The sequence below is a fragment of the Triticum urartu genome, chromosome 4 (assembly GCF_003073215.2).
Source record: "Triticum urartu cultivar G1812 chromosome 4, Tu2.1, whole genome shotgun sequence".
Lineage (NCBI taxonomy): Eukaryota > Viridiplantae > Streptophyta > Magnoliopsida > Poales > Poaceae > Triticum > Triticum urartu.
The window spans coordinates 117747229-117765980 of NC_053025.1; the positions used below are offsets into that span (position 1 = coordinate 117747229).

The 18752-nt window shown below is 51.0% G+C and overlaps 1 protein-coding gene across 1 annotated transcript; it reads left to right on the forward strand.

The window, feature by feature from the left end:
• Positions 1-1702: 1702 nt before the first annotated feature.
• LOC125550981 (F-box/FBD/LRR-repeat protein At1g13570-like) lies at positions 1703-4014 on the forward strand. The gene is made up of 3 exons (XM_048714120.1): positions 1703-3001; positions 3086-3229; positions 3347-4014. The coding sequence occupies exons 1-3, from the start codon at positions 1874-1876 to the stop codon at positions 3752-3754; spliced, it is 1680 nt and encodes a 559-aa protein (XP_048570077.1). The 5' UTR covers positions 1703-1873; the 3' UTR covers positions 3755-4014.
• The last annotated feature ends 14738 nt before the right edge of the window (positions 4015-18752 follow it).

The following is an 18752-nucleotide window of genomic DNA, read 5'->3' on the forward strand; positions in this document are numbered from 1 at the left end:
AGCTCTGCTCTTGCAAAAGAGCCGATCGATGAAGTCTCGGATCGCAACATCGTCCATGTTTCTGAAACATGGGGAATGCTATAGCAAAAACACGACAGTGCAATGCGCGCGCGGTGATTTTTCTGCAACATGAACTCTGTTGTAAAAGTTTCTGAAACACAACTTTAGTTGCAAAAGTTTTCTGAAACATAATAATTAGTATAAAGTTTTCGTAACATGATCTCTGTCGCAAAAGTTCCTGCAACTTAAACTTTGTTTCAAAGGTGGAGAGCGCTGCTCGGCCACTTGATGATGCAGATCCGCACACGCGTAGCACTGTCCAAAAAAAATCTGCAACATTAGCTCTGTTGCAAAAAAGTCTACAACAAAACTTCTGTTGCAAAAGTTCCGCAACTCGAACTCTATTGTGAACATCCAAAGCGCAACATCACCCTTGTTGCAAAGCTAGGAGCTGAATCTGAGGGCTATCCCACGTTGTATCCAGTTGTTCGTGAGGTGGCGGATCTTTTAAAAAGATCCGCCGGCCGACGCGTAGTGCTGCCCAAGGAAAAAGCTTACCTTCAACCGACCGATAACGCTCGCGCGTCCGTCGGCTCCGCTCCGTCGGATCGTATGTTGATCAGATGGACGAGAGCGCTCCTCGCTTTTGCGTCACACGCAGATGTTTCTGAAACTGGGCGGCTGTTTCAGGAATCATTTACGCAGCTATAACGCTCTCACAGTGCTCCCGCTCCCGCAGCTCCGTTGTGCCTGTTAGGTCGGCGGTTGTGGGATCTGGTAGGGCAACGGCGGGCGGCCACGGCGCCCAGTGTGGGGTGACGCGGGCGCATCCAACGCGGTGGCGACGACGACCGCTTCGGGGTCGGCGGTGGCCGGCGACGACACAAGCAGGTACGGCCACATGCTCCTTCCCCCCATTTCTGGTCGGCTCTCATATGGTTCTCCTCTGCTCGGCGGCTACGCGGGCTCATCGCAGCGGTGCTCTGTTGTAGTGAGGCGCCCTCGTCGGCGCCACCGATGTAGGTATTGGACTGTAGATGTGTAGTTGTAGCAGGGGATTGGGATTTCTCAGATCTATTTGTTGCAGAAACTTCTGATACCTTTGCAACTAAAATTGGCTCGTTATAGTGATGTGTTGTAGGAATTTTTGTAGCTCAAATTGTGCTGTAGGTGCTTCCATCTATGGCCGTGCTAATTTTGCAACATGGGTCCTGTTGCAGAAAATTAGATGCGGCAAAGATGTTGTTTTAATTTTTATAACAATGGTCTTGTTGCGAAAAATTAGACACAACGAAAGATGTGTTGCAATTTTTGCAACAAGGATCTTGTTGCAGAAAATTAGACGTATGAAAGATGTGCAGGGAATTAGATGTTTGTTTCTGCAACTCGACCGCTGTTTCAGGAAAATTGTAGAAGATGAGGTTTTGCAACAAGGTCTTGTTGCAGGAAATCAAAGAAAATCAGATCTTGCAACAAGAGTATCGTTGCAGGAAATTAAAGAAAAGGATTAAACGCCTCGCATCGCGCATCGAATGGCTCGCGAAACACATGTTTCTGCAACTCGACCGTTGTTTCAGAAATTAATGAATCGGGAGAGGAGACCGAGCCGCACGTCAAAAGTAGATCGAACGGCTACGCGTGGATACATGGAACGGCCGTCAAGGCGGACGGATGTTTCATACAGATAACCCGGCTGATGCGTAGCGTCTTCCTAAAAAAACCACCCACAAAGAAGCACGCTGCGCGAATCGTATCCGGGTCATCCACCGTCTTCTCCGCCCAAAGCCAACAAATTTCTTCCGCCATCGCATTTCAAAAACCCAAATCTCCAAACCCTCGCAGCCGGTTCCGTCAGCGGCGGCCACCTGCCCCCATGGACGGCGGTGACCACGGGCACCGGTGCAGGTGTCCCCATGGACCCCGGTGCACCCGCGGACCGCGCCATGGAGGCCTCGCGGCGGCGGCCCTGGACCCCCGTGTGCGGGCCTTCCCCATGGACGCCGCGACGCAGGCCATGTACCGGGAGCACGGCATGGACCCGGTCACCCTCGAGTCCGACGTGACCACCGCCATGACCTTCCTCCACTATGTCCTCCCCAAGCCCTTCGTCTCCAACCGCGCCGCCCTCTCCGCCGCCTTTCTCCCGCCACAGGACGACGACGGCGGCGTCGACCGCATCAGCGGCCTCCCTGAGGAGCTCCTCCGCAACATCGTCTCCCGCCTCCCCGCCAAGGACGGCGCGCGCACCGCCGCGCTCTCCTGCCGCTGGCGCCGGGTCTGGCTCTCCACCCCGCTCGTCCTCGTCGACGCCGACCTCCTCCCCGCCGGATGCGGCTCCAGCCTGCGGGTCGAGCGCGCCCACGCGCAGCGCGTCGAGTCCGCCATCACCCGCATCCTCGACGCGCACCCGGGGCCCTTCCGCTTCGTCCACCTCATCTCATGCCACATGCAGGAGACCCCCGGCCTGCTCGCGCGCTGGCTCCAGCTCCTCGCCGTCAAGGGCGTCCGGGAGCTCATGCTCGTCAACCGCCCGTGGCCGCTCGACATGGCCCTCCCCGCCACCTTCTTCGGCATGGCCACCCTCACCCGCCTCTACCTTGGCACCCTTGCCTTCCCTAACACGGCCGACCTCCCGCGCGGAGTGTCGTTCCCACACCTCCGCGAGCTGGGCCTCTTGGGCATGGCCATTGTGAACCGGGACATGGACTTCGTCCTCGCCAGGAGCCCTGTGCTGGAGATCCTCTGCATCCAGGCCAACGTTCTGCTCAAGTGGCTCACCCTCGTCAGCCGCAGCCTCCGGTGCGTGCAGATCATAGAAGGCATCGATCTGAATATCGTCGTCAAGAACGCCCCTAACCTTGAGAGGGTCATCATCTGGACATCATCGGCCCGCGATGGCCTGCACAGGATGGTCAAGATTGGCCATGCCCCTGCGCTGAGCTTACTTGGCTACTTGGAGCCGGCACGACACCTGCTAGCGATCGGCAACACCATCATCAAGGTGCGAATGGCTCTCACAAGTTTCCATTTGTTCGATATCTATGCCAATGGGTGAACTTTTCTCACAAAATTGGGTGCATTGCAGGCTGGGACGAAGGCAAGCCCAAGCACCACGGTCCCGAGCGTTAAGATCCTCAGCTTAAGAGTGTGCTTTGGTGTCCGCAACGATGCTAAGATGCTGCCGAGCTTCCTCAGATGCTTCCCCAACGTCAAGAGGCTACATCTCGAGGTGAGAGTGAGATCTCCTCACTTATCTAGCATCACCCCTGCATCTGTAATTCTGTATGTGTTGTCGATGCATCATTTTGGAGCTGAATAAGTATTTACCGATTTCACCAATTTACAGTCCAATGAGACTGATGAGCCCACAGGCAAGCTCAACATCAAGTTCTGGCACGAGGCCGGTGCCATCGAGTGCATCCAGTCACACCTGAAGCTGATGGTCTTCTACGCCTTCCGAGGGGAGCGGGGCGAGCTCTCCTTCCTCAAGTTCGTCCTGGAGAGCGCTCGGATGCTGACGAAGCTGGTGATTGTGTTCTGCAAAGGGAGCTTCGCTTCGATGGCCGAGGCCAACTCCAAAGTGAAACCTCTGTTCGACGCAAGATGGGCCAGCCGAGACTGTTCGCTGGTGCTCTTCGAGAGTCCACTCGAAAAGGGAGATGACAAGTGGGTGCTGAACTTCGAGAGAGGATCTGATTTCTCCACCACGGACCCGTTCGCGTGCACTGCTGCCCTTCAGGGCTGCGTCGTCTGAGGAGAAGGCCGGTGTTAACTTAACTGAGACTTGGAGAGAGGTTTTGGTTTTTGCACCAGGGGCCCTTTTGAGTTCATCATCAGACGAAGCTTAATTTATATTACATGAACAAAAAACATGGTTTGTGCTCTGTTACGGTGTCTACCTGCAAGGCACTGTTTTGATTCTTAAGCTTGGGTTGCTGAAACCTACAATTTCTGCTGATTGTGTTGCTGAATGCTGGCAGACAGAGATATATTCGTGGGCCATTTCATGCTTTACTAATTTCCTTTAGCATATTATTCTATGAAAAGTGTGCTCAGTCGGATGTCAACCAGGTCCCGTTTAATCCCGTTTAAAATCCACTTATGATATGATAGTTCAAAAAGGTTTTTTGTTTGTTTGAGGAAAATGAACTATCAAGCTAGCAAAAAATAACTAAACGGGATTGCGGACGTCATTTATTTGCCACTTACATCCCCTCTCGGATGTGCCCTGGTTGATTGTGCTCGTCTGGAATGTCAATTTACCATCAGAAGTCAGCTATCTTATGTGGTCTTGATGAGTAGGGATTCGCAGACGAGTGGGATTTGTAGTCGAATTCCTTTCTATCTTAACTTCTGAAGGTCCTGTCCATGCCACAGTAGCATATCCAAAATAAGTTGATGTTTGTCACGAACAGCGGTCCAGACAGGAAGTGGCTATTGGAACTCCACTCGAGTTGGAGTATTGTGAAAATAAGCTCAGCAGAACAAATATTCAGAGAATGATGGATGTGTAGAGAGTTAAATGATCACAGCTCTCTTTTGTGGCGAGGTTCTATTGGAGAGAGAGAGTTCGAATGAGCGGACCGTTAGGCGCTCCCCCTGGTGACGGCCCGGGTTCCCCGCCTCGGTCGCCTTTGGCTCCGGCCAGCGAGGGCTGGGAGGTGGTCCGGCGCGGCGCTAGCTCCTCTCCGCCGAGGGCGGGGCCGGCCTTGGGGGCAGGCGCGGCGCTGGCGTCAGTGGGAGGCCGCTTCTGGGCGCTGGCTGAGTTCGATTCGGAGGACGAGGAGGACGTGGATTCGGCGGCGGAGGCAGGGAATCTGGTGCCGGCGAGGCCGACGCTTGGTCACTTCGTGGCATGTGCGCAGGCGGAGGGGAGCGGCGGGCGTGCCGCCGTTTCGCTCCGGGCGGCCGGGGACCGCGTGAGGTCGCAGTCCGTGCTTGGAGACCCTCTCTGACTCCGGGCAGGGGCTCGGTGTCTCCAGGGGGTGTCGCGAGGGGCATCCGGGCACGGGCGGCGGCTGCACTTCTGGCTCCGGTGGACTTGGAGGTGGAGTGGCCGTGCCTGCCGGTGTCGGCGGCGGTCGGTCGGGTGCTGGCGGAGACGGCGGCCGAGCCGCAGGCGACGGCGGGCGGCTCCGTCCCCCCTGAGGCTAGGGTTGCCTGCACTGGGCCCGGGGCCGTCGAGGGGCAGGTAGACTGTGGGCCGGCCCACTCTCCAAGGCTGGGGGGGGGACGGCGGCCCAAGTCAAGTGGGGGACAGTGTGCCTCCTGGGCGCGGGGGGCTGGCTCTATGTGGGCCTGTTGGTACTGACCAGCCCACGCCGGGCCTGCCTCGGCCCCGGCCCAGCTCTGGCGCCTATTTTTGGCCGCGCCGCGGCTGCCTCGACCCCTCGCTAGGGTTTCCAGCATCCAGAAAAGAGGTGCGGCGCTGGGCTCACCTCGCTCGCTCCATCCATCCCATCTCCCCACCTCCTCCTCTCTCCATTTCGTTTGCGGCGGCGGTGATGAGCGGGCGGCGCGCGGAGAAGAGGCCAATGGAGCCTCCGGTCTCGGATGGGGAGCGGCGGCATGAGCGCGACCTGCGGGAGAAGGCGAAGAAGGAGATGCGTGCAAGACCGAGCGGCAGATCTGAGCGGAGCCACGAGCAAGAGGGGCACGAGGGGGATTGGGGTCCTCCTCCCCCTTAGTGGATCCAGCAGCAGGAGCGAAGAAATAAGAAAAAGGAGATGGCTCGGCGCTGGGAGCTCGAGCGCAAGCCAGCGGATCCCCCCAACTATGGTGGTGGCCATGGGGACCCTCTGGTCAAGAAGCCCAGGGCGGCGACCGAACCTCTGGCGGTGTCTCTTCCCCCTGGTGCGAAGGGCACAGCGGGCGAGCCATTCCGGTGGAGGACGCGTCGGAGGCGCTGGAGGTGGGGTGCTTCAAGTGCGGAAGACTAGGTCACTATCAGTCCAAGTGCAAATTTCAGCCCTTATGTGTGCTATGCAAGCAAGAGGGACATGCTTCTGCGCACTGTCCGACGAGGGGTTGGCAGCCAAGCCTGCAGATCATGGGAAGCGCAATTTCAGGGGAGGGCTTCTTCTGTATGTAGTTCGAAGAGGAGGCGGAGTCTGAGGGTCCACGTCCGCTCTCGGTCGGCAATGCTGCGATTCTCTCTGCAGAGCCGGGCCGCCTGAACCTGCGGGTCCTCAAGCAGGAGCTCAAGCACATGGTCACGGGGGATTGGGACTGGCAAGTCACTCAAGTGGGAGAAGATGACTACATGGTGGTATTCCCCTCTGCAGATCTTCTTCATATGGCTCGGACAAGTGGCAAGCTGTTCCTCTCTATTAACGACATCACTGCTAGGGTGCGGGATGTGGTTCATGAGGTGATTCCCCCAATGGTGATGCCAGAAGCATGGGTGCGGCTCCACGGGATCCTTGAGAAACATCGCAAGATCGAGCGTATCAAGGAGGCTTTTAAGATGTTGGGGCGGCCTATCATGGTCGATGAGCTCTCCATCATAAAATTGGGTCCGGTGAGGATGAAACTAGCTTGCAAGACTCCGGCCAAGCTGAATGGCACAATGGAGGTCTGGTTCAACCACGAAGGGTACCAGATCAGGGTTGAGCTGGAGCGGCAGCCGCGGCGTCTGGGGGATGGGGGAAGGGCTCCGGGGGCGGGCCCCTCCGTTCCCCTGCCTGACGGTCAGCAAGGCAAGGGCGGGCCACACAAGCCTAGGCCACACGCGGGCAATCCCTCCAAGGTGGCTGCCACTGGTGCGATTGTGCCCAATTCTTCGGCGGTGGTACCACAGAAGGAGAAGTCTGGCCCCGGTGCGATGGTGGTTGGCCAAGATGCGGTGATAGGCGAGCTGGCAGACGAGCATGGTGATAGCATCCAAGACACTTCAATAGATACTGAGACATGGGAAAAACTGGGGGTGATCGCGACTCAAGACACGGCAGCAAGCCTTCCCCCCTTGCTCGCTCTCTGGACCCGTCCTTCGAAGTGCTTGGGAATGGGACAGCGCCTCTGTCGCTGGTGGCCATGGAGATCGAGGCCTTGCCTGCCTCTCTAGAGCGCGGAGGGGGCTCGAGGTTGGACTGCGTCCTCATGGACTCGGACCCCACACCGGCCTCGGACAGACGCCTGTCGAGCGGCTCCGGCCACCAGGCCAAAAAGACTGTTGGGCGGAAGACTGGGTGCAAGACGGTGGCCACGGATGCTGCGGAGTCGGCGGCGGCGCTGGGGGGCGAGTTGGGGGCGGCTGTGCTGGCTTCAGGGCCGGCAGCCAAGGCCAAGCGTTCAAGGGCAACCCCGGCGGCGTCTCGGGCTCCAAGCGCACGCACCAAGGCCAAGCTTGGGGACATGACTTCTCTGGAAAGTGCCAAGCTCCGTGCTGCTGACAAAAACATGGATGTTGCAGGTAACCCTACCCCCTCTTTTAAGATTCTGAATGCTTTTTCCGACGAGCATCTTGCTGAGATTCTTCACGATAGTGGCATTGCGCTAGATTCTTCGACTTTGGACATTATTCTGTTAGTGCGTGCGCGTGAAGAAGCTCAGGCCGCCCTTGCGGCTGCTGCTACCAGGAGCGTGGCGGTTCAGCCCGTGGACGACCAGTCTTCAGCACCAGTAAGGGCTGGTGTTGTCGCTCTGCCCATCGAGGGAGACGAGGCTGGGGTGTCCTCGGACTTGCCTTCTTCCAGCCGGGCTCTGGCTAGGAAGCGAGTGGCCAAGGCGGTTAGCTCCCGTGGAGTTCGCGTGCGTAACCGGATCATTTGATGCGATACATCTTCTGGAATATCCGCGGTTGTGGGCATGTGGGGCGGCGTACGCAATTACGAGAGTATATGTCCAAAGAACGCATCGACTTTGTCGCGCTCCAGGAGACGATTAAGGCCGATTTTTCGTTGAGAGATCTTTTGGCGTACGATCCGCTCCAGCGTTTTGATTGGTTCTGGACTCCTTCCGTGGGCCTTTCTGGTGGTCAATTGATGGGATGTAATAAAGATGCTTGCGACGTTATTCTGTGGGAATCTGGTTCGTTTCATATCGCTGCCACGGTTCGTCACCGGGTTTCCCTTGCCTCTTGGGTGATCATAAGTGTGTATGGGCCGGCTAATCATGCGAGGTCTACTGAGTTCTTGAGAGAACTCACAGCTTTGGTTGGGGCCAAACAAGCAGCCAACCTACCAGTTCTGGTGGGAGGAGACTTTAACTTGATCCGATCGGGGGCGGACAAGAGCAACGACAACATTGACTAGGCTAGGGTGTCCTTGTTCAATAATGTCATCACGGCCATTGCTCTTAGAGAGATTGCGCGTACAGGGGCAAGATACACGTGGACGAACAAACAGAGGGAGCCAGTTCAATGTGTACTTGACCGTGTATTCTGTTCAAGTGACTGGGAGGTCTTGTTTCCCCTCTGTACCTTAGTGGCTGAAACGCGCATTGGATCAGACCACGTACCTCTGATCCTATCCTTAGGGGAGGAAAGTGTGTGTCATAGCCACAGATTCTTTTTTGAAACTGCGTGGTTCGAACATGATGGTTTCTGGCAACTTGTCACGAATCGCTGGTCCTTGATCGGTAACCAGGTTGGCCGCCAACGAGGACCAGTAGAGTTTTGGTCCTCTGCGGCTGCCGCCTTGCGGGCTTTCCTCAGGGGTTGGGGGGCCATGAAGGAAATATGCCCTAGAGGCAATAATAAAGTTATTATTTATCTTCTTATAATCATGATAAATGTTTATTATTCATGCTAGAATTGTATTAACCGGAAACATAATACATGTGTGAATACATAGACAAACAAAGTGTCACTAGTATGCCTCTACTTGACTAGCTCGTTAATCAAAGATGGTTATGTTTCCTAACCATGAACAATGAGTTGTTATTTGATTAACGGGATCACATCATTAGTCGAATGATCTGATTGACATGACCCATTCCATTAGCTTAGCACCCGATCGTTTAGTATGTTGCTATTGCTTTCTTCATGACTTATACATGTTCCTATGACTATGAGATTATGCAACTCCCGTTTACCGGAGGAACACTTTGGGTGCTACCAAACGTCACAACGTAACCGGGTGATTATAAAGGAGCATTACAGGTGTCTCCAAAGGTAGATGTTGGGTTGGCATATTTCGAGATTAGGATTTGTCACTCCGATTGTCGGAGAGGTATCTCTGGGCCCTCTCGGTAATGCACATCACATAAGCCTTGCAAGCATTACAACTAATATGTTAGTTGTGAGATGATGTATTGCGGAACGAGTAAAGAGACTTGCCGGTAACGAGATTGAACTAGGTATTGGATACCGACGATCGAATCTCGGGCAAGTAACATACCGATGACAAAGGGAACAACGTATGTTGTTATGCGGTCTGACCGATAAAGATCTTCGTAGAATATGTAGGAGCCGATATGGGCATCCAGGTCCCGCTATTGGTTATTGACCGGAGATGTGTCTCGGTCATGTCTACATTGTTCTCGAACCCGTAGGGTCCGCATGCTTAAGGTTACGATGACAGTTATATTATGAGTTTATGCATTTTTGATGTACCGAAGGTTGTTCGGAGTCCCGGATGTGATCACGGACATGACGAGGAGTCTCGAAATGGTCGAGACGTAAAGATTGATATATTGGAAGCCTATGTTTGGATATCGGAAGTGTTCCGGGTGAAATCGGGATTTTACCGGAGTACCGGGAAGGTTACCGGAACCCCCCGGGAACCATATGGGCCTTGATGGGCCTTAGTGGAAAGGAGAAAGGGGCAGCCCAAGGTGGCCGCGTGCCTCCCCCCTTCCCCTAGTCCTATTAGGACTAGGAGAGGTGGCCGGCCCCCCTCTCTCTCTTTCCCCCCTCAAGGAATCCTATTCCAACTAGGATTGGGGGGGGGGGGGAATCCTACTCCCAGAGGGAGTAGGACTCTCCTGGCGCGCCTCCTATGGCCGGACAGCCTCCCCCCTCTAGTCCTTTATATACTGAGGCAGAGGCACCCCAGAAACACACAAGTTGATCCACGTGATCTATTCCTTAGCCGTGTGCGGTGCCCCAGCCACCATATTCCTTGATAATACTGTAGCGGAGTTTAGGCAAAGCCCTGCTGCTGTAGTGCATCAAGATCGTCACCACGCCGTCGTGCTGACGAAACTCTTCCCCGACACTTTGCTGGATCGGAGTCTGGGGATCGTCATCGAGCTGAACGTGTACTCGAACTCGGAGGTGCCGTAGTTTCGGTGCTTGATCGGTTGGATCGTGAAGACGTACAACTACTTCCTCTACGTTGTGTCAACGCTTCCGCAGTCGGTCTGCGTGGGTACGTAGACAGCACTCTCCCCTCTCGTTGCTATGCATCACCATGATCTTGCGTGTGCGTAGGAAATTTTTTGAAATTACTACGAAACCCTACAGGCCAACCATGGCAGCGAATCTAAAAGAGTTAGGGAGCACATTGTGGATGAAATCGCTCGCCTAGACGCGCAGGCGGACGTGAGATCCTTCTCTGGGGACGAATGGGAGTATAGATACTCCTTAGAGCACCAAGTCCTGGCTATTCTCAGGGCGGAGGAGGAGTATTGGCGCCGTAGGGGCGGCGTCAAGTGGGTCGTGAAAGGCGACGCCAACACGGGATACTTCCACGCATACGCTAATGGCCGTAAGCGCAAGAGCACGATTCTTAGGCTTCAGTCAGAGGGCGGGATACTGGTCACCCAAAACGAAATAGTCAAGCACATCTTCGACTTCTTCGTAGAGCTGTTGGGAACAGCCGAAGCAAAGAGCTTAAGTCTCAGGGAAGACTTATGGGGTCTGCACGAGCGTGTCTCACAGCAGGAAAACAACGCCTTGATGGTGACCTTTTCGCCCCAAGAGCTCGATCGTGCGCTAGCTGGTATGAAGAACGACACGGCTCCTGGCCCGGATGGCTGGCCGGTGGAGTTCTTCAAACGGTTTTGGCCGACGCTTAGGGACTTGTTTCAAGCGATTCTCAACGGTTTTGCCCTCGGTACGATGGACCTGACACGTCTCAATTATGGGGCTATCTGCTTGATCCCAAAGGTTAAAGGGGCGGAATCAATTAAGCAGTTTCGGCCGATCACGCTCATAAACGTTCCTTTCAAGATATGTGCCAAAGCCTACGCTTCTAGGTTAGCGCCGATCGCTCAACATGTCATTAGCAAAAGCCAGACCGCTTTTCTTAAAGGCAGGAACATCCTGGAAGGGCCTATTGCCCTTACGGAGATAATCCATGAGCTGAAACGTACGCGGGGCCAGGGCGTCATCCTCAAACTAGATTTCGAAAAAGCGTATGACCGTGTAAACTGGGAGTTTGTACGGGAGGTCCTCCTCAAAAAGGGTTTTGAGGCAGGGTTCGTCCACCGGATCATGCATCTGATCTCGAGTGGCAACACCTCGGTTATTGTCAATGGCGAAATGGGTAAGTTCTTTCGCAATAGGAAAGGCCTTAGACAAGGCGACCCCGTCTCCCCTCTCGTCTTTAACTTTGTGGCGGACGCTTTGGCTGCCCTGCTGCCCAAGGCCAGGGAGGCTGGACACATCAAGGGGCTTGTCCCACATCTCATTCCAGGTGGTGTGACACACCTGCAATACGCAGACGACACTTTGTTGCTGTTTAACCCGGACGACCATAGTATTGCTATGATAAAACTCTTGCTACTAGCTTTTGAGCTCCTCTCCGGACTCAAGATTAACTTTCTTAAGAGTGAGGTCATTACCATGGGGATGGATGACCAGCACAACACATGTGTGGCAAACCTACTTAATTGCAAGCTGGGGAGCTTTCCAATTAAGTACCTAGGGCTTCCTATATCTCACCACAAACTATCGATTTTCGAGTGGGAGCCTCTATACGGGAAAGTGGCCAATAGGGTAAGCTCGTGGCGTGGGAGATTCATGTCCTCTGCCGCAAGGCTTATTCTGACGAACTCGAGTCTCTCTTCTCTTCCCCTTTTCACAATGGGGATGTTCTTACTAGCTGATGGCGTTCACGCTAAGCTAGACACTCCGAAAGCCCGGTTCTTTTGGGAAGGAACTGGAATCAAGAGGAAATACCACCTAGTCAAATGGGCGGCGGTTTGTAGGCCAATTTTTTTTGGAGGATTGGGAATACTCAATTCCAAACTTATGAATGTCGCCCTCCTTGCCAAATGGTGGTGGCGGTTGGCCCAAGATGAGTCGGGGCTCTGGGCGAAACTGTTAAGAGCCAAGTATTTCCCAAACGGGAACCCCTTAACTGCCTCGGCCAACGGCTCCGTGTTTTGGAGAGGGCTCCAAGCGGTGCGGCCGGCTTTTGACATTGGGGCCAAATTTCACATTAACAATGGCCAATCAACCCGGTTTTGGCTCGACCATTGGCTGGGTGACTCTCCCCTTTGGCAAAGCCACCCCAACTTATATCGGATAGCCACTAACACTAACGTCCTAGTTGGGGAGGCAATCCGAACCGATCCTCCGGCGATCCACTTTATGCGGTCCCTTACGAATGAAGAGCGTGCGTCCTAGGATGGGCTGGTTCAGCAGATCGGTGTCAACCATCTAGGGACGATGGTTGACACAGTAGAATGGAGCTTGACAGCTTCGAGAAATTTCTCGATTAAGTCCCTGTATAACAAGCTTACTGAAGGGCCAGCGCTTGATATAACTAAGGGGCTGTGGAAGGCAGGCCTACCTTTGAAGATTAAAATCTTCATGTGGCAAATGCTTAGGAATAGGCTTCCTACGTCGGATAATGTGGCCAAACATAACGGTCCGGCTGATGGTACTTACTCGATTTGCGGACTAGGCGAAGATGCGAACCATGTATTTTTTAGATGCCATTTGGCCAGGTTTGCGTGGAGTGCGGTTCGGGAGGCCTTCCACACAGACTGGAACCCTGCCTCGGGGCATCAACTAGTTTCCATCCTCAAGTCCACAAAAGGGATTACCAGTAGAATCGCTTGGCATTGCGTAGGGGCGCTGCTCTGGGCTATTTGGACGACGCGTAACAAGATTACGATTGAGAAAAAATTTCCTCACCATCCTGCAGACGTGATCTTCAAATGCCACCTATTTTTGCAGATGTGGACCCCTCTGGGGAAGGAGCGCGATGCTGAGCGCATGTCAGAAGCCATGGCGCGCATCAAGATTATTCAGGCACAGGCAAGACAGGAGCCGGCGAGCTGAAGTTGCTTTTGGGGTGCCTTTTGTGGCAAGTCTATTATCTAGGTCGTTGCGCTGATATGTTTGGATGGCTGTAATATTTATGTCACGATGAATCTTCTGTTCTACCCCAGTTGATACTTTCCTTAGTTTGCTAAGTCTGTAATCTTTTGAACCATGCTGCCTTATGGGCTTTATTAATTTAAAGCCGGACGCTTCTAGCGTCTCCGTTCCAAAAAAAAGCTCTCTTTTGTGGCCTTTATGGGTTCGTTATTCCATTCATAGATGTGCACGGCAAATCATTTGCGTCATATGCATGAGGAATCCGGCATTAGGGCATCTCCATCGCCGGTCCCTAAAATGGACACAGTATTTTGTCTGCGGTCTGGTCTGCGAATAGTGATGCGGAAGCCGGCCATCTGACAATGCCCACATACATTTCAAACTGGATTTAAACAAATCATACAAATTTCATGCAAACTGGTTGATTTTCATTTAAACCGAACAACATTCTTTACATTTCAACATCTTTGATTAAACAAAAGCTCAGGACCCTACCCTAGTCTAAATCATGGCCGGCGCCCGTCCTCCATGTCCTTGTTGTTCCCTTCCATCGTGGCCGGCACCCGTCCTCCATGTTCTTGTTGTTCCCTTCCAAGTCCATGTCAGACGGCCGTGAACACCACGAAGTGAAGGTGCGGTCACCAGCGTGAAGGAGTAGGACATGGGACACGGACTGACCCACATGAGACACAAGGCGTCACTATCTCCCATAGTAAGTGCATCTAGACACTATGCATGAACCAACAACCAACTAAACAAGAGTTGTGTGATATTTTTTTTCCAGAAAATTATGCAAACACTAGCTGTAGTAGTCATGAAGCTTTTATCTTTTAGAAATTTTCTGATTTGGTGAATGAGGAGTTCTGGACCCTCCTACTCCAGCACGATACTGATATTGGTCGCATAATTGGGATAATATAGAACTCACGATCTTCATCATACTAGGGCTTCATGAGATCGACCCAAAAACTTGTCAGACAAAGTTTGTTCCAGGCTTGTTATAGACCTATCTAGCAAGGGTCGTCTTACCCCCCCGGTTCCAACAATAGAGACATCTTTGAGTTGATTTGTCGGTTCACCTCCCTTGTCACTCAATAAGTTCACAAGCTCGTCTCTCTGCCCCTTTCTCATTCACATATCGCACAAAGTCATGGGTTAACATTTTCATTTCTAGGAGTGGAGGGCTCATCGATCATGTCCCTTCAGTGACGATGGAGGCGGAATTAGATACAAACATACTATATGTGCAATGACGGAGCTTACTGTTCAGGGGAGGGGGGCATTGCCCCCAGGCTTGGATAAACGTGTGAACAAAGTTGGTTTGGTTTGAAAAAAAAGTATCTCGCCCCCAATTATTCACATTTTATCCTCGTCCCCCGAAAATTCTGGTGTAGCTCCACCGCTGCATATGCTTCTCATATAGTAAAATAAGATCTTCAAAGACAAAGGGCTTTAATACAAAATTCTACCTTGCATATTTGTTGCCAATGTCCTCAACTTTGCTCTTGATATCCTTGGTAATCTTATGGCGAGTCTTGATGTCCATTATCTTTGTCTTGATTTTTTCAAGATTCTCCCCAAAGCTTTCCAACTTGGAATTGGATCATGGTTCATAAGTGACATAAACTTGTCGACTTTGTCTTCAATCGCATAAGAAAACTCTTGCACAGCATCAACATGAAGCTTAGCTTGGTGGTCAGGTTCCTCCACGTCTACCATCACGAGCAGGAATGCTTGCATGGCCTTGAGCTCATCCTTGAGGCATTCGTTGTCATGAATCATGACGAACATCCTTTATCAGCTTGTACTCATTGGTCGACATGCTGGCCAGCTTACCTAGGAGAGATGTCATTAGTTATGGTCTATTATACATCCAATGGTAGTGAGGACCATTCTTTCTTACAATGTAAGGATTGTTTCTAGAGGTAATTAATGTGGAGTACATAAGATTCACTAGAGGCCCTAAAGGAAATGTATTTCCTTCCCAAGTTTATCGATTGTGTTTTTATGGTCCTACCGCTTACATGACAAACATAATTGTGAAGAAATGAAATTTACTTGCAACTTCCCATTTTGATCAATACATACATCATAGTTAAATTGATTGCTACCTGTCATGTAAATTTGAATGTTTTACAAGTTGAAATGCAAATCAAATTCGTGTTGTATTAATCTTACGTTTGTTTGATCCATATGTATTCGAAACGTTAAAGAGAAGAAACTTGCCCTCGCGTTGGTCCGCATGAGCGAAACGGGCGGCGAACCAACCACCGCCGCCGACAGCCGTCTTCTTCGCGCCTCCCCCTCGCCGCCGCCGGTCAAAGGCCGTGTGGCAGCGGCGACGGCGGGGCCTCGTCTTCTCCAGGTCACGGGTGTCCTCGTTGTCGGGCTCGTGCATGAGCAAGCTGAAGGAAATATGCCCTAGAGGCAATAATAAAGTTGTTATTTATATTTCCTTATATTATGATAAATGTTTATTATTCATGCTAGAATTGTATTAACCGGAAACTTAGTACATATGTGAATACATAGACAAACAGAGTGTCCCTAGTATGCCTCTACTTGACTAGCTCATTAATCAAAGATGGTTAAGTTTCCTAGCCATGGACATGTGTTTTCATTTGATGAACGGGATCACATCATTAGAGAATGATGTGATGGACTAGACACATCCATTACCTTAGCACTATGATCGTTTAGTTTATTGCTATTGCTTTCTTCATGACTTATACCTGTTCCTATGACTATGAGATTATGCAACTCCAGAATACCGGAGGAACACCTTGTGTGCTATCAAACGTCACAACGTAACTGGGTGATTATAAAGATGCTCTACAGGTGTCTCCGATGGTGTTTGTTGAGTTGGCATAGATCGAGATTAGGATTTGTCACTCCGTGTATCAGAGAGGTATCTCTGGGCCCTCTTGGTAATGCACATCACTATGAGCCTTGCAAGCAATGTGACTAATGAGTTAGTCACGGGATGATGCATTACGGAACGAGTAAAGAGACTTGTCGGTAATGATATTGAACTAGGTATGATGACACCGACGATCGAATCTCGGGCAAGTAACATACCGATTACAAAGGGAACAACGTATTTTGTTATGCGGTTTGACCGATAAAGATTTTCATAGAATATGTAGGAACCAATATGAGCATCCAAGTTCCGCTATTTGTTATTGACCGGAGATGTGTCTCGGACTCTCGGTCATGTCTACATAGTTCTCGAACCCGTAGGGTCCGCACGCTTAACGTTTGATGACGATATGTATTATGAGTTATGTGATATTATGTACCGAAGGTTGTTCAGAGTCCCGGATGAGATCACGAACATGACGAGGAGTCTCGAAATGGTTGAGACATAAAGATTCATATATTGGAAGGTTACATTCGGACACCGGAATGGTTCGGGTCGTTTCAGATAAGTTTCGGAGTACCGGGGGTTACCGAAACCCCCTTCGGGAAGTTATTGGGCCTTATGGGACTAGTGGTGGAAGAGAGGAAGCAGGTCAAGAGGTGCCCCCTAGCCCAAACTGAATTGGACTAGGGATAAGGGGGCCGACCCCCCTTTCCTTCTCTTCTTCCTCTCCTTCCTTCTTCTCCTAATAGGACTAGGAAAGGGGGAAACCTACTCCTACTATGTAGCGACCAGACCTCAAATAGTCTGATCTCTGTGCTCCGGTGTCATCCCTGGATCAGTAATGCTGACACCACACAGTACTTGGAGGATTTATAACAGAGTAGCAATCACACACTTATTACATCGAGAGTCTCAAAAGAGAACTTATTACAATAAATATGGCTTAAGGCCATCTAATAACGATAACAGCGGAAGGCTTGGAAGATAAGTGAGTCCATCAACTCCAACGGCATCACTGAGTATAGAACCATGACCTAAAAACTCCTTAATCGTCGTCTGAAAAGTCTGCAACATTAACATTGCAGCCCAAAACGGGTTAGCACATGGAATATGCTGGCAAGGTAACACATAGAGAGTAATGGAATGAAACTGCTATACTATATGCATATTTGGTTGGTGGAAAGCTCTATGGTTACAGTTTTGCGTAAAGCCAATTTTTCCCTACTACAAAGGAATACATTTTATTTAACTATCATGGTAGTTGTTAAACATTGAGAATGGTTGACAGCATCCTCAATCCCAATTAAGCATCATCATTAACAAAACCCCATACAATTAATTTAGAGTAACATGTTGAGATTCACATGATAATCCAAGTACTAGATACTCAAGATGTCCATAACTGGGGACACGACTAATCATGATTAGTTTATTACACTTTGCAGAGGTTTGCACACTTTTCCCCACAAGACTCGATCGCCTCCGTTTGGTTTCTCGCACTACATGGTGTTTGAGAAGACGGATGACCGAGACATAGTCTTTCAGAAGCGCTAGCACCTTATGATCGGGTAGACCGTACCACCTACATCCCCTACATCTGCTAGTCTACCACTGTAAGAGTTCGCACGACTTAGTCAACTATGCTAGAGCCCATAATAGCTTGTGGCTGCACACGGAAGTTTCTAGTATGAATAGTCTCATGATCCCTTTGGGCCTGGGTGGCGGTCCATAAAGAAAAACAGGCAATCCTGGAATACCCAGGTACCTCAATCCACCCAGATGTGTATTTAAGTTGCCACCTTAGATAAACCATTAATTAACAAACTCACATCTGTCATGGATATCACTCACCCAATCCACATCTACTAGCATAGCATGGCATAATGGCAAACGTAGAAGTAACTCCCCAAAGGTTTGATATACAACAGGTGATATGTACTACCTCAACTACTTCCCATCCCACAATTTAATTAGATCCTAATCCTGCAATGTTTGAGGATTGATCTAATGCAATAAAACTGGGTAGTAGAAAAGGCATGATCAAAGTGTTACTTGCCTTGCTGATGATCCGCGAAACCTAGAGATTCGAAGTAACAGGCGGCGCACTCCGGGTATTCTATCGCAGACAAACAAACAAGCATACAATAAGTACTCATCTAATGCACAGGTAAAACTCAAATAAGAGATCTAACCAGAAAGTTCAACTTAAGAACTCCGGTTGGCAGAAAGAATCAAATCAAACGAAACAACGAAAGTCAAACGGCGATAGAACACAACTTTGTTCTACTAATCTGGATCTAAGGCAATTTTTACAGTAGCAAAAACTTGTTTAAGTTGGTTAAACGGATAGAGGGTTTCGATATGAAACTCCAGGCGCTTGAATCGCCTGATTCCGATAAACGAGCAAAAAGTTATACTAAAACGAAAATCGGATCAGAAATCGCGATCAGAAAAATCGCGGATTTAATCCGAGAAAAAGAAAAACGACGAACGTTCGCTAGAATGAACGAACGCTCGCTAAATAAATAAATCAGAAAAACGGATCTATTAAAAAAACCGAAACTAAAAAAAACGAAGAAAAACCGACAGTTTTTCGGAAAAGAACGGCGGCACGGATTTCAAGGCGAGGCGAACCTCGGGCGGCGGGTCGGCGGCGGCGGCGTCCGGTGGCGGCGG

Excerpts from the sequence above, each read along its gene's own strand:
- LOC125550981 (XM_048714120.1), top strand. The coding sequence starts at position 1,874 with ATGGACGGCGGTGACCACGGGCACCGGTGCAGGTGTCCCCATGGACCC. Across the intron at positions 3,002-3,085 it reads TCGGCAACACCATCATCAAG|GCTGGGACGAAGGCAAGCCC; the intron begins GTGCGAATGGCT and ends GGTGCATTGCAG. Across the intron at positions 3,230-3,346 it reads TCAAGAGGCTACATCTCGAG|TCCAATGAGACTGATGAGCC; the intron begins GTGAGAGTGAGA and ends ACCAATTTACAG.